Here is a 26,348-nt window from a genome sequence, read left to right as displayed (position 1 = left end):
GTTGACAGCTCTGACAAAAACAGACTCCAGCTCTGTGTTGGTCGGACAATCGGAAACGAAGTCGCCTGCAGTCTGCAGGCTCCGTTAACTTTAACGTGTTCTAACTGATGCGTGTGTCGTACCTGGTTTTCTGTTGGATCGGAAGCCAAAATGCATCTGTTGTGTTTTGGATTTTATGCAATTCTGACCAGGAAAGCATTCAAGTTAAAACAAACGCATAGAATGTGTGAACATAAAGACAGAGATCATTAAATATGACCCTGATCCGTCAGCATTAGGAGTAAATATGGCTGCAGATAGAGCCAGTAAATAAAACGGAGTTAGTAGAAAATTAACGCTGCCTTTTCTGCAGATATTTTTCCATTTGAGGTTCTTTGCTTGCATCACTTTTTATTTTCACAACTATTTTCATCCCTGGTGCATGTGGTCAGGCCAGTCTTCCTGTTTGCCGTACCGTCTCCATTATTCGGGCCGGCTGGGTTGCGCCCTCGCCCACAGCCCACAGCGAGTTGACGCTGCGCCGTCAGACGCTGTGTGGATAGAAATGTAAAACGAGACGGTTGATGTGCGCCGACCACAAACTAGCATGCTTGTGTGTCACAGTTGGAAAATCTGCTGTAGCTGCAGAGGATGAGTCAGAGGCAGCAGAAAAACACCGTTTCCCAGTTCCCGTACTTACCTCAGCCATTTAAAGCCTCTATGGATTTTTTGTTTGCTTGTGGTTGTAGTGCATATTTCATTTAAGGCTTTGTCAATGAGAACAGCAACTTTATTTGGTTTTCACTTACTACTCTCTAAAACTGAGTATGGGAAGCTTTTTTACAGACATGATTTCACAGAAACTGTTCACTTCATCTAAGTCACTTCTATATTTTCAGCACATGAACACATCTTCAATCAAAAATTACTCAACAGTGGAAAAAAACTTAGACTTTATAGTTTATAATAATAAAACAAAAGATTTTGTTTTGAAATGCAACAATTTTCTGCAAGTAACATAAAAACCGTATACAGTTTATTATATGAACACATATTTACATCTCTGCTGAGCGGCTCGTCGTTTGGTGGATGTTTCAGACTAAAGTCTTGAGTGTGGAGGATAAATTGGAGCGAGTGGACTCAGACGTCGTCGTTCTCTTGATGCTCCACTGGTTCACGAGTTCCCCAACTTTCTTCCTGAAGTTCTTCCCGACGATGACGTACAGCACTGGGTTCAGGACGCTGTTGAAGAAGCCCAGGTAGGTGAAGATCTGGTTGCAGATGTCCAGCGCGGACGACAGCTGGCACCCTCCCAGGACGTGGACCCGCTCCAGGATGTTCAGGATGGTGACCAGGTGGAACGGCACCCAGCAGAGCAGGAAGGCCAGCAGCACCACCAGAACCAAGATGGTGGCCTTCTGCTCTGTCTTCTCAGCGTTGAACCTTTCTATCGACTGCTTCTTCAGCGCCCGGATGATCCTCAAAGTGCAGAACAAGATGATGGAAACTGGAATGATGAAGCTGAGAACCAGCAGCATCCAGTCGTAGAGAATCTCCACGGTCAGGTTTGGGTATTCGAGGTAGCAGGCGTAAACTCCATACTCTGGAAAATGTCTCACCTTCCTGAAGATGAATGTGGGAATGCTGAGCAACAAGCCGAAGCCCCACGTTAGCAGGCAGCCTAGCTTAGCATACTTTGGCCTGCGCATCCTTCCGTGCGACAAAGCGTGCACCAGCGCCACATACCGGTCAATGCCAACCAGAACCAGGAAGTAGATGCTGCAGTAGACGTTTATCTTGATGCCCACATTGACGACTTTGCACATGAACTGTCCAAAAGGCCAGTCGAACTGATTGTAAATGTTGACGGCCCAGAAGGGCAAACAGGACACCAGAACCAGGTCGGCAGCAGCCAGGTTGCTCAGGTAGATCTCGGCCACGGTGCAGGGCTTCTTGTGGAGGATGAAGACCATCAGGACGAACAGGTTGAAGAAGATTCCCAGAATGCTGATGGTCAGAATGTAGACCGGCGCTCCGCTGGCCAGCCAGTCCCAGGCCTCCGGGTCGGGACAGCCCGTAACGTTGGCGCCGTCATGGTCGCCGTACAGCGCCGTGGCGTTGAGGTCAGGGAAGCTGCAAAGAGAATAACATACAACACAAACTGTTTAATATTGGAAAGAGATATTATAAAGTTCACTGGTTTCAAATGAACAGACATCCCTGCATTTTGTCACATTACAAACATTTAATTTATAATTTATGTGACAGAACAAGTAGTACATAAAAGTGAACTGGAAGGAAAAGGAAGCATCTAAAAGTTTATGAATAATCTTTAAATCTTTGTTTTCAGCCCCTTTACTGTGACACCAAAATAAAAATCTGAACATCTCTGTTCAGTGAGAAACCACTGCAAGCATCTCCGACTGGAAGAGGAGAGCATTAACCAGAGAAACGGCTAATCACAGTAGGTCTGGAGGAGCTGCAGAGATCCACGGCTCAGGTGGGAGAATCTCTCTGTGGGACACCAAACAGTCGATTAAATCTGGTCTCAGACGTCCCACTGAAGTCGGCTTCAAGGAAACAGTGAACATGTGGAAGACGCTGCTCTGACCAGATGAGATCGTCCCCAGGATGAAGCACGGTAGTGGTTGTATTATGGATGTTCAAAGCAACTCCAAAGACTTCCAGCTGTAACTGCAGGTGGTTCCAAAAAGGGCTGGAGAGCCACACTCTTCAGATTTTAATCTGGGGAAATGAACACCTTTTATTTTGCCTGTTTCATGAACAAGTTTTCTGTTTTATATTTTTAGTTTAATTTTAGTGACTTCAGAAATATTCTGCTTTGCTATGAGAGCTAAAACGGCGCCTCATGTTCCGGTCCTGGGATCTGCTGTGGAAACCTGGATTCACATTAATGACAGGCAGTAGAGCTGCTGCAGAAACAGAAACATTTTAACGGACAAAATGAGCCAGAACCAGAGGCTCCAACAGAACCACAGAGCCTCCAACAGAACCACAGAGCCTCAAACAGAACCACAGAGCCTCAAACAGAACCACAGAGCCTCAAACAGAACCACAGAGCTTCAAACAGAACCACAGAGCCTCCAACAGAACCACAGAGCCTCAAACAGAACCACAGAGCTTCAAACAGAACCACAGAGCTTCAAACAGAACCACAGAGCCTCCAACAGAACCACAGAGCCTCAAACAGAACCACAGAGCCTCAAACAGAACCACAGAGCTTCAAACAGAACCACAGAGGCTCCAACAGAACCACAGAGGCTCCAACAGAACCACACAGCTTCAAACAGAACCACACAGCTTCAAACAGAACCACACAGCTTCAAACAGAACCACAGAGCCTCCTAAAGAACCACAGAGGCTCCAACAGAACCAGAGACTCCAACAGAACCACAGAGCCTCCAACAGAACCACACAGCTTCAAACAGAACCACAGAGCCTCAAACAGAACCACAGAGCCTCCAACAGAACCAGAGAGGCTCCAACAGAACCACACAGCCTCAAACAGAACCACACAGCTTCAAACAGAACCAGCCTCTCCCTGCTGGAGCAGAACCTGTAATAATCTCTGCTTCCGCTGCACGTCGTCTGTAATCGTTTCACCTGGTTCTGAGTCATTAATTAATTATCATGTTACAGTAACGAGCAGCAAAACAAAGGAAACAAAAGTCTGTTTTCTGTCATCATGTTTGATCTGTTTATGAATATTAAGCTTCATAAAATAAAAAATTGTTTTTCATTTAAGTAAATTTTGTTTTTTTTATTTTGTACATTAAACAGCTCAAAACATAAAGACATGGTTATTGGTGGATATAATATGCATTATATACGTTATACTGGATTCATGTAACTATAAGGTCATGAGGAAAATGTAAAACTAAAGTTTTGACATGTTGCATTCTATAATTATCTTCAAAAACAAGATAAAAATGATTAGTATTTAACTCAAAGTTCTAAAATTAGAACCAGAAACCAAAGCATTTAAAAATAACTTTTATTTGCAGTTTATTTAACCATATTTCATCTTGTTCTATCTCAGAGTTATATTTTAAGTTTACAAAAACAATCTCTCCACACATTTAATGATCCAGATCTGCTGGTTCCTGGCGGCAGCAGCTCCTCCCAGATGAGATAAAGCGTGTGGAGCGTTGAGATGTCGTACCTGGTAGCTGGAAGAGTCATTTCTCCTGAGTCCAGATGCTGCGCGTCCCAGTAACTCTGCTGTCTGCGTGACTCGCTCCTCTGAGGAATCTGCAATTAGTGTGATGTCAGCCAAAATGAAAGCCAGTTTATAGTTCAGTCAGCGCGCTGCGGCGCTTCTGATTGGCTCTCGGCTCCCGCCTGCACACTGTCAGCTCTGAGACGCTTTATGGCTGCATTTATATAAACACATGTAAAAAAAACACAGCAGCTTCTTGTACTTCTAAGATTTTACAGAGATTATTTAGTTTTGCCTTGTTTTGTCTGTTCAGTCACAACAGACTGAAAGAACCACAGTTCTGGTTCTGTTGGACCTCAGAGCAGCCGCTGACCGGCTGGAGAACCGGGCCGGACTCCCTGCTCCAGTTCTGGACTGGTTCAGGTTTACCAACAGAACCGGGACTTCCTCATGTCACATGTGGAGTACCTCAGGGCTCTGACCTCTGACCCCTCCTGTTCAACATCTGTATGCAACAGTGGCTCAGATTAGAACAGGAACTAAGATTAGCTGCCATGACTACACAGATCTACATTATGATGTCACCAGGTGAGTCGGAACCATCCAATCACTGAACAGATGCTGAGAACGGATAAATGTGTGGACGAGCCGAAACTTTCTCCAGCTGAACAGAAGCTGAAAGTCTTTGGAGTTAAAGACGGACAATCTAGAGTTACAGATCTAGAATTACAGATCTAGAGTTATAGATCTAGAATTACAGATGTAGTTATAGATCTAGAGTTACAGATCTAGTTACAGATCTAGAGTCACAGATCTAGAGTTATAGATTTAGTTATAGATCTAGTTATAAATATGGAGTTATAGATCTAGAGTTATAGATCTAGAGTTATAGATCTGGAGTTACAGATCTAGAGTTATAGATCTAGAATTACAGATCTAAAGTTATAGATCTAGAGTTATAAATATGGAGTTATAGATCTAGAATTACAGATCTAGAGTTATAGATCTATAGTTACAGATCTATAGTTATAGATCTAGAGTTACTGATCTAGAGTTACTGATCTAAAGTTATAGATCTAGTTATAAATATGGAGTTATAGATCTAGTTATAAATATGGAGTTATAGATCTAGAATTAGAGATCTAGAGTTATAGAGCTAGAGTTACAGATCTATAGTTATAGATCTGGAGTCACAGATCTGGAGTCAACACACAATTTCAGTTATTGCAGCTGGAAACTAGAGTTCAAGATAAACTCTCACCTGAACCTTCAGAGCCACATAAAGGCAGTTACAAAGTTGGCCTTCCATCACCAGAACATTTCCTAACCCACTCTCAAGTCCATTTTGTCTCCAGTTGGTCCATCATGATGCCAGATGTTCTCTAATATTCTCCAACCCGTCCATATGCCTGCCACACTTTTCATAACTTTGTTTTTATATTAAAACAGAATTTTCCATCCTCTTTGTTTTGCTCCACCTCATAAAATCTCAAAACATTTGAGTTTGTGGCTGCAAAGTTCAATGGGTAAGGAACGTTTCTGTCAGGGTGACTAACTGACACCAGGCATTTATTAGTCTGTTAGTAAACCGGCTGGTTGTGGTTTTACTGGGACAGAAAGTCTCCAGCAGAGACACGTCAAGTTTAAAAGGAATTTACTTCAACAAGCAGAGTGTTGTGGTTTGCAGCAGGCTCTTCACGCAGACAGGAATGGCAGCACACATCTGAAAGCAAGCGGCAGATTGAAGTGGAAGATGATTTCCAGATGGTAAACGGAGTAAAACACCAGAATAAAAACACAATGTAGACTGGTGTCAGCAGAAAGGACCAGAACATGTAGCCTGAACCATTTGGTACAGAAGGGATGGAGTTTTGCTTAAGAGGATGGAAAATCCTTTCCAGAGATACGACTGCAGCCTTTCAGGAGGAACATATGGCAGCATTGTTACTGCTAGTGTAGATACATGAAAAAAAACGAGTACATTTCCACCAAAAAATTAAATTGCAAGATTAATCTCAAGTTTAAGAAAAAACATGGACATTTCTGAGCTCCAAGAAGCAAATATTTTTTACTTTTGAAACTCAGAAATTTCCAAGATTTTTCTAGAAAAATATTTGTGGCAGGAGCAGTGTGATAAGAATTAGGAACTTAAATTTAAAAGCACTTTTTTTTAATAAAGATAAAATTAGTTACAATGACTCCACTAAAAAGTTACCTTTAAGGCACACAGACCTGCTACAGATGAGGCTTGAGACAATCACAATTCAACAATTTTTATTCCACAATTGTTTAATCAAAAATAACCTAAAATCACTGACCTTAAAAGGCAGTTATAGCTCAACTCAGAGACGGGAGTGAAATTCAGCGTGGTGTCCTAAAAAGAAACAGCAAAAACTAAAGAAATTCGTGCACCAAACCAGAAGTAGTGCCACCACCCGGAAGTCCACCACCCACACCACGAGCTGGCCGTTCCTGTCAAAATAAAGGAAACTCAGTCTACAACTCAAGCAGCAATAGTCCAAATTAAAGGTCCGTCCTGGGAGGAACCGATCCGCTGTAGCACAAAGCGGCACTAGAAGGATCAGTCCGAGCTGGTCACCAATCAGCCACATTGGGATCCGCTTTACGCCGTAGTGCCTCCAACAGGAAGGAGGAGACGTGGAGCTTGTACAGGATATACAACACAAGCTGAGCTAAAGCTAAGCTAACAAATGTCAGGTGTGGGCAGATTCTTACCAGAGGGATGATGGATCGGCGATCAGAGCGTCGTTACGCGCATTCATTTGCAGCTGCTATACAGAAAATGTAAAGAATCACAAGTAATAAGCTTGATGGAGGAGATGAAGCCTGCCTTACCTGGCGTGCAGCACCAACAAACGCAGAGGTTTGAACCGGAAGGAAAACGTCATGTCACCAGGTGAGGGAGGCCCTTTATATACAGGCAGCGGCCAGCGTCACAACCAATTAGATTCAGGCACTTGTGTGGTGCGTTCAAAGCCTACAGGGCAAACTGCCACACTTAGGTTAATCTCAAACATTCTGAGTTTTTAATGTTTTTGGCCCTGCCTCATCAGTCCACAGAGGATCTGCTTGGAGGTGACGGCATCCTGGTCTGATCTGTCCATGAAAGGTTCTTCTTTTTCATCATCTGGTTCTGATCTGGTTGGATCTGAATAACTTTAAAATCCATCTGTAGCCGGCGGCAGCCATCTTTGCTGACGTGACCAGAGCTCTGCTGGGAGACGCCTGCAGTGGCCGTGAGGAGGTGAAACGTTCCCACAGAGTCTGGTTGCAAAAATGAAAAAAAAAACAATAAAAAATCTGATTTAGTCAAAAAATGAGAATTGAGCATCAAGACCTGCAGTGTGAACACAGCCTTCGTTTCTAAACAGCAACATGTAACAGTCATGCTGATTCCTCACATGTTTCAGTACCGAGCACCAGAACTAAGATCCGCCTTTTCAAAGTGTTAAACTTGACTCCTCATCGTGTGTGAAATAGATCCGATCATTGTTTTCTGAGGAACCTGGAGAACACATTCTGCTTGTTAGCAGCTGGAGGTTTTTCCCCGTAACGATTCTGTTACTCTGAATATTTCATCTTGAGATGCAGCACTAAGTGCAACCTGTAATGATTGGGAACGTGAACTGAGTTCCACACAATCAGGCAGAAACCATTGGGAGGAAACATGAAACCATCTGATGTGCTTGTAAAACCTGCGTTATTATCTGATTATCTGCTCAAATGTATGTCTGCTGTCAGTAGATTTTGATAATTCCATCGTTTGTTGTCAGCTCTGTTGTTTTGTTGAGGTTTGGATTATGTCTCAAATCACAACTCAAGGCTCAGTCATATATTGTGGAGGTTTGTTGGATTTGTTCGTGTTTGGCGTCCAGCTGAGCCACGTCTCCTCTGATGAAGCAGCCTGACGTCAGTCAGCAGGGTGTGTGCTCGGCGTGTCTGTCGGCCATGTTGGGCTCTCCTCTCTGCTGGGAAACCTGGAAACCTGATCCGTCTTCTTCGTGTTGTTTTCCCAAGGCACACTTTAGCATGATTCAGAAATGTTCCACAGGATCGAGATCAGAGCCGACCCAGAAGCCTGCTGCGTCTGGACCGGACCGGACCGGACCGGACTGGGTTCACTGTCCTGTTTGAGCTCCAGGCTGTTCGTTCATCTATTAACTGGAGGATCTGCTCCTTCCTCACCATTTAATCTACTTTGTCCGCATAACATGATGCTGCCACCACCGTGCTTCACAGTTGGTACAGTTCTTAGAAGATGACATTCTGCTTGTCGTAGCTCTACGTTTGTCGTCTCATAAAAGTTTTCCTCAACGCGTTTTTGGCTTGGTCATGTTGGCAGCTTCCAGTTTCAGTCTAGCTTGAAGGTATCAGTCAGGAGCAGGCAGCATTTGAACATCAGGATCTGAGACTGTTCTGTTCAGCTGGAGGTTGTTTCAGGTGAGTCTCCTGTATTTCTCCCAAACACAGGAGAAATGTCTTATTAAAACTTATTAAAATGAGTTTTAAATCTCTTAAACGTATAATATATTCTATTGTAAAAAATAAAAAAGGTAACAGTATGAAGTCAAATCAAATTTTACTTGTGTAGCAGCTTTGAGCAAAAGGGCCCAGTAAGGTTTAAACCTCACAGGACGTCTGAGTGACTGGAACTAGAGAGAAGATGGAGTCAGAGCGTCTTTGGCTTTTTACGGAGCTTTAACCTGTCAGAGGAATATATTTAATATCTCATTTTAAAAAGATCCAAAAGCTGTAACTTTCTTACCAACATTTAACCAAATACTAGAGGAAGTCCTGAGTAAATGATCCAGTCTTGTTTTAAAAATCGTCGCCTTTTTGATTATTCCTGCCACAAAACCAGATTTTGTAAATGTTTCTGATCAGCTGGAGTTTGGTGTGTTAGTGACGGGTGGATGAGGTCAGAGCGGCTCTGCTCTGATGAGGTCAGAGCGGCTCTGCTCTGATGAGGTCAGAGCGGCTCTGCTCACACACACTGAGTCACATCAGGAGCAGAACTGATCTCACCTACTGCCAGTTTGTGGGAAAACCTTTTAGAAGATTTTTATTATCAGAAATGTTATGACTACCATCAGAAATCCATAAATATTCTGGTCCATTACGTCATTTTGCTGATTGAAGCACGCAGTTGTGTGTGTGAACATGAGAGTGTGTGTGGGGGGGGGGAGGAGGAGGAAGAGGAGGAGGACGGTTGCCATGGCAAACTAAAATCCCTGAAGTGATTCTGTTAGTTATGTAACCAAACCTGCAGTTTTCCTAGCAGCAGACAGATTTACTGGAGTCAGACAAGCAGCAGCGTCACCACACAGCGTCTGGTGCTTCCACAGTTTGGTGCTTCCACAGTTTGGTGCTTCCACAGTTTGGTGCTTCCACAGTTTGGTGCTTCCACAGTTTGGTGCTTCCACAGTTTGGTGCTTCCACAGTTTGGTGCTTCCACAGTTTGGTGCTTCCACAGTTTGGTGCTTCCACAGTTTGGTGCTTTCACAGTTTGGTGCTTTCACATCTAAAAACAGAAAAAAGTCCCCATATTTCCTGCTAGTTGCTTTTCTGAAAGGAAATTGCTGAGAGAAATCTGCTACATCTGAATCTAACTTAGCAACACATGCTCTGCCTCATGTCATGGAGAATCCTTCCACCCATGAAAGTAGTCCTCTGTCTTTTACAACAGGTATCTTTTTAAACATATCTAAAAGTTTCTTTTAAGTGTAAGTCCCGGTTCCGGTCCATTTTGCCCGGAGCAGCAGAGCTGCAGCTGTCTGTCGGTGTGACCCATCACAGCCTCTAACTGTTGGAAAACACCAGGCGATGAATCTGTTATTCCCTGCAGATTTAATCTCATCAGCCTGATGCCACTTCGGACCCGCCAGCGTCTTCCTGCACCAGAAATGTCCCAGTTTAATCAGGTTGTGTGTGCTGGGTAGAACAGCTCCACCCTCAAGCCTCCAGCTCAAACTCTGGTCTGAACGTTTCATGTACCTCTGATAAACAGCAGAACTAACAATTATCCAACCAAATACTTATAAATCAGTTTTATTTAAAAACCACGGAGAGTATAAATAACTAAAAGTGTTCAGATTAATGAGCAGCAAGCATGACCAGGAGCGTGTTGGAGACTGGATGGGACTTTGTCAGAACATTAATAGTCCTGGCTGATGTGACGGTCGGCCTGGCTGCAGCGACACCATGAAGATAATCTTCACTGCTTGGTGATGTGATTACAGAGCAGCGGCTGCAGCTCGGCCAGCGCAGCTGATTGTTTTATCTGCCATCGTCTTCCTCACCGGTGCTGCAGGGCGTCTCCATGGAGATAAACAGTCCAATCAGGCTGCAGGAAGAGCTTCCTGGTAATGTAGCAAATTCAGTTTCCTCCTTTTCTTAGTCGACCTTTCCTCAGTTTCCTCAGTTTCCTAAAAGAAACAAATGGAAAGGTCAAAGTCTTCACTCTGATGTAAACAGTTCCATTAATGTAAATGTAATATATGATTATATGACAAAGAATCATTAAAAAGAGGAATTAGCTGCTCAACCAGAGGCTGAGACCTTAGAAAAACACAACCTGTTGTTGTTTAGTGTGACTGATTATTACTGGGCCAATAATGAATGTCATCACATTTAGAACCAAACCAGATGTAGCAACAAAAACAGTCATTTTAGTAAACCTACCTGATTTCAGGGCAGGCAGTGAGCAAACAGCTCATATCTGTTTTTTACTATACAATGTCTGCATATTTAAAACCACAATAAACACAATAAAACCACAATAAACACAATAAAACCATAATAAACACAATAAAACCATAATAAACACATAATAAAGCCGTGATAAACAACATTATGAGTGTGAAAGTTGTGACATTTTATCTGTTGAAACTGTTCCTGGGTGTTAAACTCTCAGGCTGAAAAGCCATGAAACCGACCACAAGCGTGTCGCTGCTGCTCTCTGTTCAGAACCGAGGCGGTTCTGAACAACATGAGCGTCTGGACCCGGAGCCCGCCGCTGTCTGGAAACATTCTGCTCATTTCCTGTCTCCTCCTGCCTGTCTGCAGGGTCGTTGATGTGCGGCGTGTCGGCCATTAGCCCCAGGCTGCGTCCAGACAACGGGACACGGCTCACCCTGAAAACACCAGCTCCTGTTTTAACAGCTGCTTCTGGCAGCGCAGACTCTGCGTGGAGAAGAAGTGAACGTTTACAGAGACGTGGCTTTACATGCAGGGAGGACTGAAGCTCTAATGCACCTCTGGTGGTCAGTCAGAGTCGCCCAATCGATCGTCAACACGTGAAAGATTTTTAACCTTCATATCTAACCCCTGAGCCGGGTTGTCTTCATTCTTCTTTTGATTAGTCCAGGAAAGTCCGACCCGGTCTGAGGAGGAGAAAGACAAATGGACGTGTTTGCGTCAACAGTCGAAGCTAAAAGTTTGCATTTCTGGCTCAGAGTGTTTATAGTAGAAAAGTGTGTGGGAGTTGGATGAATTGGGAGGAATTTTCTGTCCTCAGGCCTTTTACAGGCGTTTGGTTATGACTCAAACTCTGCCTTCGTAAAATAAATGGAACTGAGCAGAAAAAAAGATTAAAAGTTGAAGGAAAAATATCTGAAGTAGAGCATGTTATGAAGCACCACTTGTGGAATGACCTTTGACCTCTAGCGAGGTGAAGGAAACGTGGAGCCTGCAGTTTGTTTGTGTCGCATCTGGACTCAGTTAGAGGAGAAAACATTTTGGTTGTTGTGGTAAAAGGTTTCAACTCTCAGCCTGAAGCGACTTGTAGTTCCTGTTAGATACTTAGTAATTAACATTACGCAACATTCACATGTAAATATAAACATAATGTGAAGCATTACATTTTTATAAAAAGACATTTGGATGAAACTAAAGGAAATATAAGTGATAAAGCATCAAGCTGCAGAGCTCAGGACTCGTTTCCTCCTGTCAGATGTAATCCCACACTGATCCGTTCAACTTTATCTATAAATCCCATTAAAAACAGCTGCTGTACCCAAGTGCTGCTCATAGAAATAGAAATATTAAGAATAAACAGGGGAGAAAAATAAAACATTAAGAAAAGAAACAACTGAACCAGCAGGAAACGTTTGATGGTCTGGATCAGGTCCAGCTGCTCTGGTTCCTTTCTGACCTGAATGAGGCGATTAGAGGATTCAGCAGCTCTGGACGCCACAGCAGGAAGAGGCGCAACACGCAGCAGGAGAAACACAAAACGATTATTATTTATATTCACATGAACATAAGATGAGCTGCTGTAAATAAACAGAGCCGTGGGTCCCTCTGCTGGCCAAAGCTCATAACGCACCCTGCAAGCACAAAACCCATAAAACATGAAGGAAATGTCTGGAAAGTTAGTTTAAAAAACACAGTTATTGAAAATAAATTGGTTTCCATTGATCCCATATTAGACCATAGCAGATCTTATAAGGTTTTGTGAAACCAGATAATTTTATTTTTAACCAGCTTGTTTCTGTTTATTCAAACCTCCATCATAAACTATAAATAACCTTCGAGACATGCGAGTGTTTATGACTGAGCAGAAAACTACTTGAATCTGTCCGAGGCTCTGGCACTTTCCCTCCATCTGTTCGGTCCTGTCTGTCCCTCCTTTTGTCTCTCTCTCTCTCTCTCTCTCTCTCTCTCTCTCTCTCTCTCTCTCTCTCTCAGCAGCTCAGACCTGACTGATGCTGCTGCCAATCAGACAACGGGAGCAAAACATTTCAGTCTCCATGGCAACAGCCCGCTGATTCCCAGCCGATACTGAGCAGGAGCGACGCAGTGGAGTGAAACCCGCCACAGTGAGAATCGGTGTTTTACGTTAGTTAAATCCGGTGGTTCTGCTGAGTTTTGCTGTAATAACCATAATAACCAAATACATCATCACTAAACAGGTGGCGGTGAGTCGCTGTTTGCTCTCTGGCTCCCCCTGCCGTTGGAAACAGGAACATCACTGAGCTAAAAATAAACCTCCTCTGATCCAGCAGCCAGTGAAGTTTTCATCTGCCAGTCAGCAGCAATCAGACCAGTGGATTTATTATTAATATGTTATTCAGATGGTTAATATTATATGGCCTGAATGAGACACAGATGATGTTTATCACGTTTTCTTTCTTGCATATTTTTTCACTGCATTAAGATGAAAAACAACATAGAAAATAAAGACATATCTAAAATTCTGATGAGTTTGGATGAGAATAAATCTATTTTGAATTGAGTCCATATCAAACCTCCTCCCATACATGTCCATCGATTTTCCTCCAGAATGAGGAAAATGTCATTTTTCAACCGTTTTTGCCATTTCATAACATGTTTCTATTTTAATTTCTGCTTTTATTTTATTTCCCTTTGATAAATGAAGTATTTTTTTTATTTAACCACAAAAATGGTTAAATAAAAGCAGAAATTAAAATAGAAACATGTTATGAAATGTTTCTATTTCATAACATAGAAATAGATGTTATTTCTATGTTAGAGACAAACCTCTCTTTTGGTTTGTCGTTCCAGTGGTGAGCAAACTTCATAAAAGGTTCTGACTTTTAACCACTGACGCCCTGCACCCACCGGACATTTAGCTAATGCACTAAATTCAACATTCACTGCAAGTAAAATATGTATTATGTTTTATAAAAAGTATATTACCTTAAACAGACACAAATTTATTATTAAACATTTAGCAGGAGCTTCAGGACGGCAGCCTGGGATTTTGATGCTTAAAGAATCAGGTTAGACTTTAATCAAGTGTTTGGAGGATCCATGTTTCTTTGAGCTGATAGTTAATGATGAAACCTGCAGGTTTGACTGGGCAGCAGCTTTTACTCCATCCTGAACACCAAGCGTCTGTTTAAGCTGCTTTAAAAGCTTCGTGTCTCTTTCTGCTTCAGCTCCATGAAACCAAGACGAATCCAGATGCTTCAGGTCCTCATCTTTAGTTCCCTTCGGTGGCGTTTCAACGCTCAGCTGATACATGGCTTCCCTTATCTGTGAAGTCAGGCTGTGAAATTGTTTTTGACAGAGAGAAAGTCGGTGTTTCCCCTCAGCGACGCTGTGAAACGAGCAGCGGCCGTCCTTCTAAATGCAGAGCTGCCATTATGTAGAGAGTAATGAAGCGTAGTGAGAGGCGGCGGTGGCAGCAGCAGCAGCAGGGGGCGGTGGAGCCCCGAGACGGCATTAATGCTCTCTGTTCCCTGTCACACTCTGGATTCACCGACCAGACGAGGCGAGGCAGGAGGAAACCTCAGCAAGACAGAGACCCTGTTTCTCTATGAAATGTTAATAACAGATTTAATCCTGTCTGACCCTCTATGAAGGCTGGATCTCACTAGTAAAATGTGATTCCTATATTTATGTAGATGATTAAATAAGATCACAACCTTCATGAACATTAGCTTAACGGACAAAAATCTAAAACTAGTTTGAGGAAAGAGAAAAACCCACAGGAGAGACGGTGAAGTTTCAGAGATGAGCGCTGGAAACAGATCCTCTTACAGGCTGCTGTCGCCATGGCAGCAGCCCGCTGAGATCTTCCCTTCATCTCTGGCTTTTCTTGGCCTTTTTGTCTTCAGCATCACGAGGCGACAACAGCGGTTTGCTGGCTGCTGAACGTCTGCAGTGCCGGCTGCTGGTGGCAGCTGCCAGTCAGGCTGCTCATCGTGGATCCGGGACCAGACCTCCATCCGTCTGCTGCAGCGTTCCCTGGACGTCACCGGCTCCAGGGCAGCTGATTGAAACAACCATAGACCTGCAGGTCACCGGCTCCAGGTGGGAACTGATGCAGGAAAGGTTGGAAAAGTTTTCAGTCATTTTACAACCAGAAAACACAAAGTGGTGTCTCATTTTTATCCCCTTTATTTACAGCCCTAAATAAACGGAATATTAATGAACGAACAGAAACGTGTGCAGATTACAGATGTCCACCCAACGGACAGACCAAAACGGGAACCAAAGGAGCAGCGAGGAAGAGGAGGGTGAGGAAGCACGGAGCTTCAGCCTCAGATCCAACAAACAGCCAGCAGTGGAGCTGAAAACCAGCCAGTTTTCAGCTGGAATCAGCACCAAGTGGTGACCCACCGATTTGAAACTGAAAAATCATATATTTATCCAGTCAGTGAAGGAAACAGGATATTTTAGAGTTTAGAATCAAGTCAGAGAAAGTATTTAAGTTGTAAAACATGTTCATGGCTCAGAGAGAGCAGATAACAGGAAGACTAAACAAACAACAAGGTATTTTACTCACATCAAGACCGCTGCGCTAACCATGCTAATGGCTAAACTGCTTAATGATTTTGTCTGTTTGAAAATATTACTAGCAACTGCTCTATAATGTGATTAATTTAAACACTTAGTGACAAACTGGAAGTCTAGAAAACCAAAGTTTTTTCAAAAGAAATTGTCTCCAAATGTCTGATCGTTGGTTATCGGTAAGAAAAAGATTGTTTCAGCTGCTTCTGCATCCTGAATGCATCAGACTGACATCAATTAATATCAAATTTCTCCTTTGTTCCACAACAGCCGACCGAACCGGAGCATAAGGGAGGAGAAGCGTCTCTTTCCCCAGCAGGACGGGTTCATGTGTCAGGATGATGAACCGTTTGACCTTCAGGTCAAGGTCGTCTGAGCAGCACCGGGTCAAACCTGCCAGAGATTCTGACTCTGTTCTTCTGCTGACCAACGATAAAACCTTCATTTAATCAACAAGGAAATCCTGTTTACATTAATACAGAAACTTTATTAGTAGCTTTACGTCTTTACAAAAAGAGCTTCATGTTTGTGGTTTACAGTCTAAATATTTCTACCACAACCATTGAATAAAAATAACCAGATTTAAAAGTCCTTCTTTAAACATGTAAAAGTACTCGCATATTTAACACATTATTATAGACACATTTATATAAACTGTCTTTACATGAGACACAGTAATCCATGACTTTTCCTGTAAATGAATATTTGAACAGGTACAGTGTTTCCACAACGAGTTTATATCTCTATATGATGGAGATGTTAGTCAAACGGCTTTTTCCAGATGATGTGAGACGATAAGCAGAAAACGTCTCCGGCAGCTTCTGCTTTAAGCTAAGCACCGACTTCAGGAACCACAGATTCAAACCTCACAGCTCTGATGTTCATCGGATTATTACATTTCCTCTGGGAGAAGCAGATGTTGTCTCTGCCTGCAGATTAATGCTGGAGCTCCTGGTTGACTCCAGTTGGACAGAGAGACGTTGGGACTCACTGCTGCTTCACATGACGGGTCAGAGATGATTCTGATTATTGCATTTCTGGACCACATGTGGTGCTCTACGTTTCTGAATCTTTTTCATCTAAATGATAATAAAAATAATTGTTTCACCAGAAACTTTATGGCCTCCTGCAGCTGCAGCAGTAGAGCAGGAAACCTGAAGGAGCTGCAGAGTTTTACTGCGTTTCCCTGCTGAATAAAACGTTTTTGTGTTCCAAATGTAAGTTTTGTGATGAATGGGGTTCGACGTTGGTATGGATGATCCTCCACACATTTTGCTGACCGGTTTGTCTGAACGGACTTTGCTGCTCAGACCCAGTTTAACTCCGTCAGGCTCCAGTGAAGTCAGAACCGAATCCTGACATGGAGAAAGGTTTTCCCTAAACATCTGGTTTTACGTCAGATTCGCTCTAATTCATTTCCCTTGTTACTTCTGGACGTCTCTTCAGGTCAACACATTTCTAACATTGTTTAGTAAAAACTAGTTTCAAAGATTTTAGTTTTATTTGTGCTTCTAATTATTTTTTGCCTGAAGCTGCAAATCTTAACTAAAACATAGTTAAATATTCTGTAGGCGTTTCTTTATGAATGGTGATGATTGTAAAGTGACGGATGCTTCAGTAACTCAGCTGGCAGTGGAGAAACATTTTGGATTTTAGGCTGTTATTTTTCTCTCCTCTCGGTCAGAAGGGTCAGAAATCATCTGGTTGCCTTCAAGCTGGAGCCAGTTATGCTAACATCCAGTGGATCCCGTCATGCTAACATCCAGTGGATCCAGTTCCTGCTAACATCAAGTGGATCCAGTTCCTGCTAACATCCAGTGGATCCAGCATGCTAACATCCAGTGGATCCAGTCATGCTAACATCCAGTGGATCCAGTTCCTGCTAACATCCAGTGGATCCAGTCATGCTAACATCCAGTGGATCCAGTTCCTGCTAACATCAAGTGGATCCAGTTCCTGCTAACATCCAGTGGATCCAGCATGCTAACATCCAGTGGATCCAGTCATGCTAACATCCAGTGGATCCAGTTCCTGCTAACATCCAGTGGATCCAGTCATGCTAACATCCAGTGGATCCAGTTCCTGCTAACATCCAGTGGATCCAGTCATGCTAACATTCAGTGGATCCAGTTCCTGCTAACATCAAGTGGATCCAGTCATGCTAACATCCAGTGGATCCCGTCATGCTAACATCCAGTGGATCCAGTCCTGCTAACATTCAGTGGATCCAGTTCCTGCTAACATCAAGTGGATCCAGTCATGCTAACATCCAGTGGATCCCGTCATGCTAACATCCAGTGGATCCAGTCCTGCTAACATCCAGTGAATCCCGTCATGCTAACATTCAGTGGATCCAGTTCCTGCTAAAATCCAGTGGATCCAGTCCTGCTGCCCCGATTGTCTGAATCCCAGCATCTCTCTCAGCTCAGAATCCAGAAATGTTTGCAGGAATCCAGAACCTGCATAAGGTTCTGGATCAGCTGGAGTTCTCCACCTCTAAGCCTGGATTCCCTCCAGCCCAACTCCGTCCGCTTTAACCTGAATCCAGTCCGTTTACATAGAAAGTCCAGTTCGGTTGGAGAGGTATGAACACTATTCGACCTCTGACCTGTGGTCCTCCAAGCCTCGGTCTGGTTTGGTTGAAGTGAACTCTGGTTCAGTTCAAATTCATATGTGAACACCAAACAGAACCACAGCGGCTGGAGCAGATGCTGGAGTTTTGGTTCCTACAGAACCGGGTCGACCGGACCGTCAGGAGGAGAACAGCTTTACATTCTGAAATGTGGAGCAGCAGCTCGGCGCCGGGCTTCACCCCGACAGAAGAAGCTCATTCAGAGTCCAGCATGTCAGAAACACCTGGATGACTCCAGACCCGTTCTGGTTGTTTCATGGATGCTTAAGATTTAACCAGAATTTGGACCCAATTTAATCTTTTTCCAGTAACTAGAAAGCTGCTGTTCAGGGAAAAACACACAAAAAGACATTTAAGTAAAACAAATAGCAGAACAAAGAAACATAAAGTTAATAACCATCTTGTATAAACATAAACATCTTCAGTTAAAGAGACGCGTTGAGAAAACCAGCCTTCCTGCACAACAAAGTCAACACATCACCGTCACGGATCAGACCTTTGAAACTTCAGCAGATCTAAACAGATTAAAGAACCAGGTGAGAATCAGAGGAAGGTCAGTTCAGACATGGAGGATGTTGGTTCTGTTTCCACACATCAAACCGTCTGGATGATGGAGTTGGTGCAGCATGTCTATCAGAAGGTGCAGGCGTAGACCACGCCCACCACCACTATGTTCCCTATAGTCGCAATGATGGCGATCCACAGCCAGATGGCGTCGCTGGACATGGACTGCTGCTCGTCCGGCTGGCCGTGCGCCGAGGCGGCCGAGGCCGCCGCGTTGACGCTGGCCGAAGAGTTGAAGAGCGAATGCTCGCCGCTGTAGTCGTCGTTGGGTGAGGAGTCCATGAAGGCCCCAGTCATGACTGGGATCTGGACACAGAAAGATTCACATCGGTTAGATTTTAGGCTAAAAGAAACAGCAGAACCAATAAAATATATCAAATAAGTTTGATTTTTCCACATGGCTTTTATTGAAGATGATCTTTTAGCATTGCCGTGAAATGACACTCAGTTTCCCACCTTAGCAGAAAATTGGCAAAGTTTGAAACACAGATAGTTTGTGTGATACTGATAGTTCATTCTGGACCCAAAATGAAAACCACAAAAGGTTGAGCAGACTTTTATCAGGAAGTAGCTGTTCACTCAGCAGAGACGGAAGAGATTCTAGATACACCCTTTCCTCTCACTCAAGTTTGACAGTTAGTTTCAGGGGGGGGGGGGGAGGTGGGGGGGAGGAGGGGGGGCTAGTACCTTTCGTCAAAAGTTTGACAGTTAGTTTCAGGGGGGGAGGGGCTTGGGGGGAGGTGGGGGGAGGAGGGGGGGCTAGTACCTTTCGTCAAAATTTTGACAGTTAGTTTCAAGGTGGGTGGTCTTGCGGGGAGGGAAGGGAGGGGCGAGTACCTTTCGTCAAAATTTTGACAGGTAGTGTTTTAGAGAGAAAACAGGTGTTTTGAGGACATTGGGTGTTATGGACAGCGGCAGATGTAAAGGTGGGGAGGGGGGAGTTTTACTGGTATAAATAGGGGTTTCAGAATATGACGCTCTACTCCTGGCTGCAGTCTGGTTCTACTCGCGTCATCATGTTTCTGCAGAACGCTCCGACAAAGAATGGATCTCAACTCATTCCTCCTATTACTGAGGGTCAAGGATCAGCCACTCCAGGACCGCCTCTTGTGTATGAGATTCCGATATCAGTGTACCCTGAATCAACCGTTGTTCCAGACGCCGAACATCATGAGGAGTGCACCGCGTCTGATGCAAAGGTTTTGGGCACCCCAGCGCCGAGGGGGCTGACGATGAGCGGGAGTTCTATTCTGTGTCAGACCCCAGTATCGATCTATGACTACTCACCTCGCCTGGAGAACGCTCCAAAGAAATCAACGTTCTATGTATGCCGTGTGCAGAGACCGGCTACATTTTCGCGGCTGAAACGAGAATGGTCTTTGGAACCGCACGGATTATGGGGAGCTTTTGGGTACGTTTTTCAGGTTTAAATACATTTGAAACATATAGATTTTTTTCTGTAACACTTGCTAGTGTGATACATTTCAGTAAAAGTTCCCCGAATATGTGACAGGGACTAAACAGGTCCATGTTAGGCTACTAATATTTATCTTTCACTTTTCCCCAATGTTTAAAGTTTTTTACACTGCACAACCACACTCCAAGAGTTGCTCCAACATGGTAAATTGTTTTGTTACCTTTAAAATTATCTGCAGCTTTTGTCTCTGACTTATACGCAGTTTGTTTTTTTGGCCCAATGATTTCTTTCCCTCCATCCGTAATCTTACATGCTTCAATGTGTTCACCAACAAAATATAGTACACCCGTAGTTGTTAAGGTTCCAATACTAAGAACTTATAAATTATCAATGTGAACCATCAGTCTGTATTAAAATATTTAGTACAATTTGTATTTTTATTTAGATTTGATGTTTTGATGTGAGCATTTGGATTTCTATCAATTTATTGAATGATGTTTTAGGTCATTTTATACTTGTTCATGTTTAGTAGTTAGTCAATTTTAAACTTTTTTAGTAGGTATGTCATTTTACACTAGTTCATGTTTAGTAGTCATGTCATTTTATACTTGTTCATGTTTTGTAGTTATGTCATTTTACCCTAGTTCATGTTTAGTAGTTAGGTCATTTTACACTAGTTCATGTTTTGTAGTTATGTCATTTTACCCTAGTTCATGTTTAGTAGTTAGGTCATTTTACACTAGTTCATGTTTAGTAGTTATGTCATTTTACACTAGTTCATGTTTTGTAGTTATGTCATTTTATACTTGTTCATGTTTTGTAGATATGTCATTTTACACTAGTTCATGTTTAGTAGTTAGGTCATATTAAACTTTTTTAGTAGGTATGTCATTTTATACTTGTTCGTGTTTAGTAGTTATGCCATTTATACTTGTTCATGTTTTGTAGTTATGTCATTTTACCCTAGTTCATGTTTAGTAGTTAGGTAATTTTATACTTGTTCATGTTTAGTAGTTAGGTCATATTAAACTTTTTTAGTAGGTATGTCATTTTATACTTGTTCGTGTTTTGTAGTTATGCCATTTATACTTGTTCATGTTTAGTAGTTAGTCAATTTTAAACTTTTTTAGTAGGTATGTCATTTTATACTTGTTCATGTTTAGCAGTTAGGTCATATTAAACTTTTTTAGTAGGTATGTCATTTTATACTTGCTAGTGTTTAGTAGTTATGTCATTTTATACTTGTTCGTGTTTTGTAGATATGTCATTTTACACTAGTTCATGTTTAGTAGTCATGTCATTTTATACTTGTTCATGTTTTGTAGTTATGTCATTTTACCCTAGTTCATGTTTAGTAGTTAGGTCATTTTACACTAGTTCATGTTTTGTAGTTATGTCATTTTACCCTAGTTCATGTTTAGTAGTTAGGTCATTTTACACTAGTTCATGTTTTGTAGTTATGTCATTTTACCCTAGTTCATGTTTAGTAGTTAGGTCATTTTACACTAGTTCATGTTTAGTAGTCATGTCATTTTACACTAGTTCATGTTTAGTAGTTAGGTCAATTTATACTTGTTCATGTTTAGTAGTTAGTTAATTTTAGACTTTTTTAGCAGGTATGTCATTTTATACTTGTTCATGTTTAGCAGTTAGGTCATATTAAACTTTTTTAGTAGGTATGTCATTTTATACTTGCTAGTGTTTAGTAGTTATGTCATTTTATACTTGTTCATGTTTTGTAGTTATGTCATTTTACACTAGTTCATGTTTTGTAGTTATGTCATTTTATACTTGTTCATGTTTAGTAGTTAGTTAATTTTAGACTTTTTTAGTAGGTATGTCATTTTATACTTGTCCATGTTTAGTAGTTAGGTCATTTTATACTTGTTCATGTTTAGCAGTTAGGTCATATTAAACTTTTTTAGTAGATATGTCATTTTATACTTGTTCGTGTTTTGTAGTTATGCCATTTATACTTGTTCATGTTTTGTAGTTATGTCATTTTACCCTAGTTCATGTTTAGTAGTTAGTTCATGTTTAGTAGTCATGTCATTTTATACTTGTTCATGTTTTGTAGTTATGCCATTTATACTTGTTCATGTTTTGTAGTTATGTCATTTTACCCTAGTTCATGTTTAGTAGTTAGGTCATTTTACACTAGTTCATGTTTAGTAGTCATGTCATTTTATACTTGTCCATGTTTTGTAGTTATGCCATTTATACTTGTTCATGTTTTGTAGTTATGTCATTTTACCCTAGTTCATGTTTAGTAGTTAGTTCATGTTTAGTAGTCATGTCATTTTATACTTGTTCATGTTTTGTAGTTATGCCATTTATACTTGTTCATGTTTTGTAGTTATGTCATTTTACCCTAGTTCATGTTTAGTAGTTAGGTCATTTTACACTAGTTCATGTTTTGTAGTTATGTCATTTATACTTGTTCATGTTTTGTAGTTATGTCATTTTACCCTAGTTCATGTTTAGTAGTTAGTTCATGTTTAGTAGTCATGTCATTTTATACTTGTCCATGTTTTGTAGTTATGCCATTTATACTTGTTCATGTTTTGTAGTTATGTCATTTTACCCTAGTTCATGTTTAGTAGTTAGTTCATGTTTAGTAGTCATGTCATTTTATACTTGTTCATGTTTTGTAGTTATGCCATTTATACTTGTTCATGTTTTGTAGTTATGTCATTTTACCCTAGTTCATGTTTAGTAGTTAGGTCATTTTACACTAGTTCATGTTTAGTAGTTAGGTCATTTTACACTAGTTCATGTTTTGTAGTTATGTCATTTTATACTTGTTCATGTTTTGTAGATATGTCATTGTACACTAGTTCATGTTTTGTAGTTATGTCATTTTATACTTGTTCATGTTTTGTAGATATGTCATTTTACACTAGTTCATGTTTAGTAGTTATGCCATTTATACTCGTTCATGTTTTGTAGATATGTCATTTTACACTAGTTCATGTTTAGTAGTTATGCCATTTATACTCGTTCATGTTTTGTAGTTATGTCATTTTACACTAGTTCATGTTTTGTAGTTATGTCATTTTATACTTGTTCATGTTTTGTAGATATGTCATTGTACACTAGTTCATGTTTAGTAGTTAGGTCATATTAAACTTTTTTAGTAGGTATGTCATTTTATACTTGTTCGTGTTTAGTAGTTATGCCATTTATACTTGTTCATGTTTTGTAGTTATGTCATTTTATACTTGTTCATGTTTTGTAGATATGTCATTTTACACTAGTTCATGTTTAGTAGTTATGTCATTTTATACTTGTTCATGTTTTGTAGATATGTCATTTTACACTAGTTCATGTTTAGTAGTTATGCCATTTATACTCGTTCATGTTTTGTAGTTATGTCATTTTACACTAGTTCATGTTTTGTAGTTATGTCATTTTATACTTGTTCATGTTTAGTAGTTAGTTAATTTTAGACTTTTTTAGTAGGTATGTCATTTTATACTTGTCCATGTTTTGTAGATATGTCATTTTACACTAGTTCATGTTTAGTAGTTATGTCATTTTATACTTGTTCATGTTTTGTAGATATGTCATTTTACACTAGTTCATGTTTAGTAGTTATGCCATTTATACTCGTTCATGTTTTGTAGTTATGTCATTTTACACTAGTTCATGTTTTGTAGTTATGTCATTTTATACTTGTTCATGTTTAGTAGTTAGTTAATTTTAGACTTTTTTAGTAGGTATGTCATTTTATACTTGTTCATGTTTAGTAGTTAGGTCATTTTATACTTGTTCATGTTTAGTAGTTAGGTCATTTTATACTTGTTCATGTTTAGCAGTTAGGTCATATTAAACTTTTTTAGTAGGTACGTCATTTTATACTTGTTCGTGTTTTGTAGTTATGCCATTTATACTTGTTCATGTTTAGTAGTTAGTTCACTTTAAACTTATTAGTTATGTTATACTCGTTAGTGTTTAGTAGTTAGTTAATTTTAAAGTTAGTTAGTAGTTAGGTGTTTTTATACTTGTTCATGTTTAGTAGTTACTTGATTTTAAACATAGTTAGTAGTTATGTCATTTTGTACTTGTTCGTCTTTAGTAGATTGTTCACTTGTCTGACTCACTCTGTACCTTAAAGCACCACCCACTTTAGCTGATTTTTTTATTTTTTCACATTTTAATTTTCCCGAGCCAGATTCAGGAGCAAGAATGTTTTCACAAGCTTTTTTTCTCATGACTTTATGCTGATTCTTATGCTTGTTTTTAGACTTTATGTACTGAGAATTATGTTGAACAGGATATTATGACTAGTGTCTTAGAAAATTGCTTCGTAAGTCAAACTTAACATCACGGTTTCTGACAACAGCTTCTTATTATCGCAAGGGGTGACGTATACCTGCTCAAGACACCAGGCTATGGTATGTCCATACCAACGGTCCAGTCCGTTGGACAAATTGTAACCTCTCTTAATATAATTCAGTTGATTTATATAACACTAATTTACAATAGGTAATCTTGAGACAATTTACAAAAAAGTCATTTCCATTGTACTTAACAGTACAGCAATTTAAATGTATTAAGTCAGTAAAAAAAAAGTTATCTGAGTTAAAAATGCAGCTTGCATCATGTCATTGACTTGTTATTGACTTGTTTATATGCTTCCCCCTGTTCAGATTACTTTTACCCTGTAATGTCTGATTTGATCTATATTTTCAGGGGAACCCTGTGGAACCAACATGAACATTTGCTGCCTTCTTTTTTTTTGTTTCTTTATTACTGGACACAATTGGAGTTCCATAAAGTCTCGTAGTAAAAGTCACATTAAGACACAATCAGAACGCCTCATGCTGAACCGATCCTCAGCACAACCATCCTCCAACTTTTGTTTAACATGTCAGAGTTTTAACAAGAAAGAAAAACACAGAGTACAACCGGTAAAATTGTTGCTTTATAAATCACAACAAGTGTACATTTTATCTTTAGGTTTCATGTCAGTGATTCTTGAGAATAGGGACAAAATGGGTTTTAATTTTCCCTTTTTTTCATTTCTCAACCTTAAGTATGCAAAAATGACAAATGATGTTTTGGAAATGTAAAGATGCCAAGGTGCAGGCTCCCAGTTGCAACATAAAAAAAATAAATAAAAAAAATTACATTTTTAATCGACCTGATCTAGAACGTTGTCATCACCATCTGACAAAAATAAATATAAAATAATTTTTAATGACCCTATTAGTGATATTTTACTCATTTTACCGACAAATGTTTCTCAAGAAACAAAATAAATATTATTTAAAACAAAAAAAAACAACAAAAAGTACATCTGTCGGAGTTGACACAGAACTGTAGGTGGTGACAAACTAGTGAGTAAAATGAAAAACTTGGTACATGTGATGTAATGCAATTTATGTAAAATACATTAAAATAAATTAATTGCACATTTAAGTGAGATTTGACAACAATTTCACTGAAAGAGTCACAAAAACTCTGACGGAGTTGACGAAATGCCAAACTACCTCAATTTATATAATCTTATTCTGAAGGACCATTAAATTTTTACAGTAAACCAAAATTAAGCTTTTATTTCACAAAATTTCATCAAAGTTTTGTAAATTGCCGGTTATGGTGTTGACACATCATGGTTGTGACAAAAAACTTAGGAATAAAAAGTAGAAAAAACTAAAGAATAGCATAAGCTAACCGGAGCTAACTAGCCCTCTTAGCAAAGGAAGAGAAAGGAAGTGGTCATGGGGTCCTCAGAAGTTCTGGTGCCCCCAATAACGCCTGATTTTTTTTTTTTTACATTCTTTTCATGTCTGACAGTGTTGACAAAAACTAGGGACAAATTTCAATGGAGTTGGAAAATATATAAAAATGATTTTTAATTCAATTTATTGATACTTTTATAATTATTTATATGACTATTTATACTTAATTGTCCTAATATATAATTATAGTATTTCTTTAATTGTTTTAAACTATTATAATGTATTGAGTTCTGCTCCTGGACAAAGGGTTTTTACAGGCATCATCCACCGACTGTAATGTTTAAAATTAAAAGAAAAATATTCCGCAAATACCAGGAAAATATACATAAATAATGTCACACTGAACACAAACCCTAATCAATAATCTCTACTGTATCTGCTCCTTTCTTCTTCTTCCGCAACCCCTGAATTAACAGGAACAACTGATGTTTGTTCGTTCTGTAAGAAAAAAACAACAAAGTTTTGCTTCTTTTACATTGTTGATTTTAGAGCACACACATGATACAGAACTTAATAAATTAAAATGAAAGTTGTTCATTTACATTATAT

At 40.3% G+C, this 26,348-nt stretch overlaps 2 protein-coding genes and 1 long non-coding RNA gene across 6 annotated transcripts in view; 1 reads left to right on the top strand and 2 right to left on the bottom strand.

The window, feature by feature from the left end:
* Window positions 1-15,999, top strand: part of LOC108165910 (uncharacterized) — a 52,704-nt gene extending 36,705 nt beyond the window's left edge. The window contains exons 5-7 of one of the 3 annotated variants that reach the window (XR_014085781.1): window positions 14,764-14,959; window positions 15,056-15,165; window positions 15,710-15,999. This is a non-coding gene — a long non-coding RNA (uncharacterized LOC108165910). Of the gene's footprint in view, window positions 1-10,419; window positions 10,543-11,245; window positions 13,379-14,763; window positions 14,960-15,055 lie in introns of those variants that run through there. The other 2 variants (XR_014085780.1, XR_014085782.1) reach the window with 2 other exon arrangements.
* LOC103459960 (B2 bradykinin receptor) lies at window positions 918-5,047 on the bottom strand. Its single transcript, XM_008401915.2, has 2 exons — window positions 4,163-5,047; window positions 918-2,112 (listed from the first exon to the last, which is right to left on the bottom strand). Exons 1-2 carry the CDS (start codon window positions 4,180-4,182, stop codon window positions 1,074-1,076), a joined length of 1,059 nt encoding a protein of 352 aa, XP_008400137.1. The 5' UTR covers window positions 4,183-5,047; the 3' UTR covers window positions 918-1,073.
* LOC103459957 (uncharacterized protein C14orf132) overlaps window positions 15,906-26,348 on the bottom strand; it is a 36,245-nt gene continuing 25,802 nt past the window's right edge. For both annotated transcript variants that reach the window (XM_008401914.3, XM_081603074.1), the window contains exon 2: window positions 15,906-18,941. In XM_008401914.3, coding sequence (XP_008400136.1) covers window positions 18,705-18,941 — 237 coding nt within the window. In that variant the 3' untranslated portion in view covers window positions 15,906-18,704. The remainder of the gene's footprint in view (window positions 18,942-26,348) is intronic.

This window comes from Poecilia reticulata, chromosome 22 (assembly GCF_904066995.2).
Source record: "Poecilia reticulata chromosome 22, P_reticulata-male-v2, whole genome shotgun sequence".
NCBI classification, from domain to species: Eukaryota; Metazoa; Chordata; class Actinopteri; order Cyprinodontiformes; family Poeciliidae; genus Poecilia; species Poecilia reticulata.
Note: the sequence above shows the minus strand (reverse complement) of the source record. Positions and strands in the feature narration are given on the sequence as shown.

Excerpts from the sequence above, each read along its gene's own strand:
- LOC103459960 (XM_008401915.2), bottom strand. The coding sequence starts at position 4,182 with ATGACTCTTCCAGCTACCAG. Across the intron at positions 2,113-4,162 it reads ATGACTCTTCCAGCTACCAG|CTTCCCTGACCTCAACGCCA; the intron begins GTACGACATCTC and ends TTCTCTTTGCAG.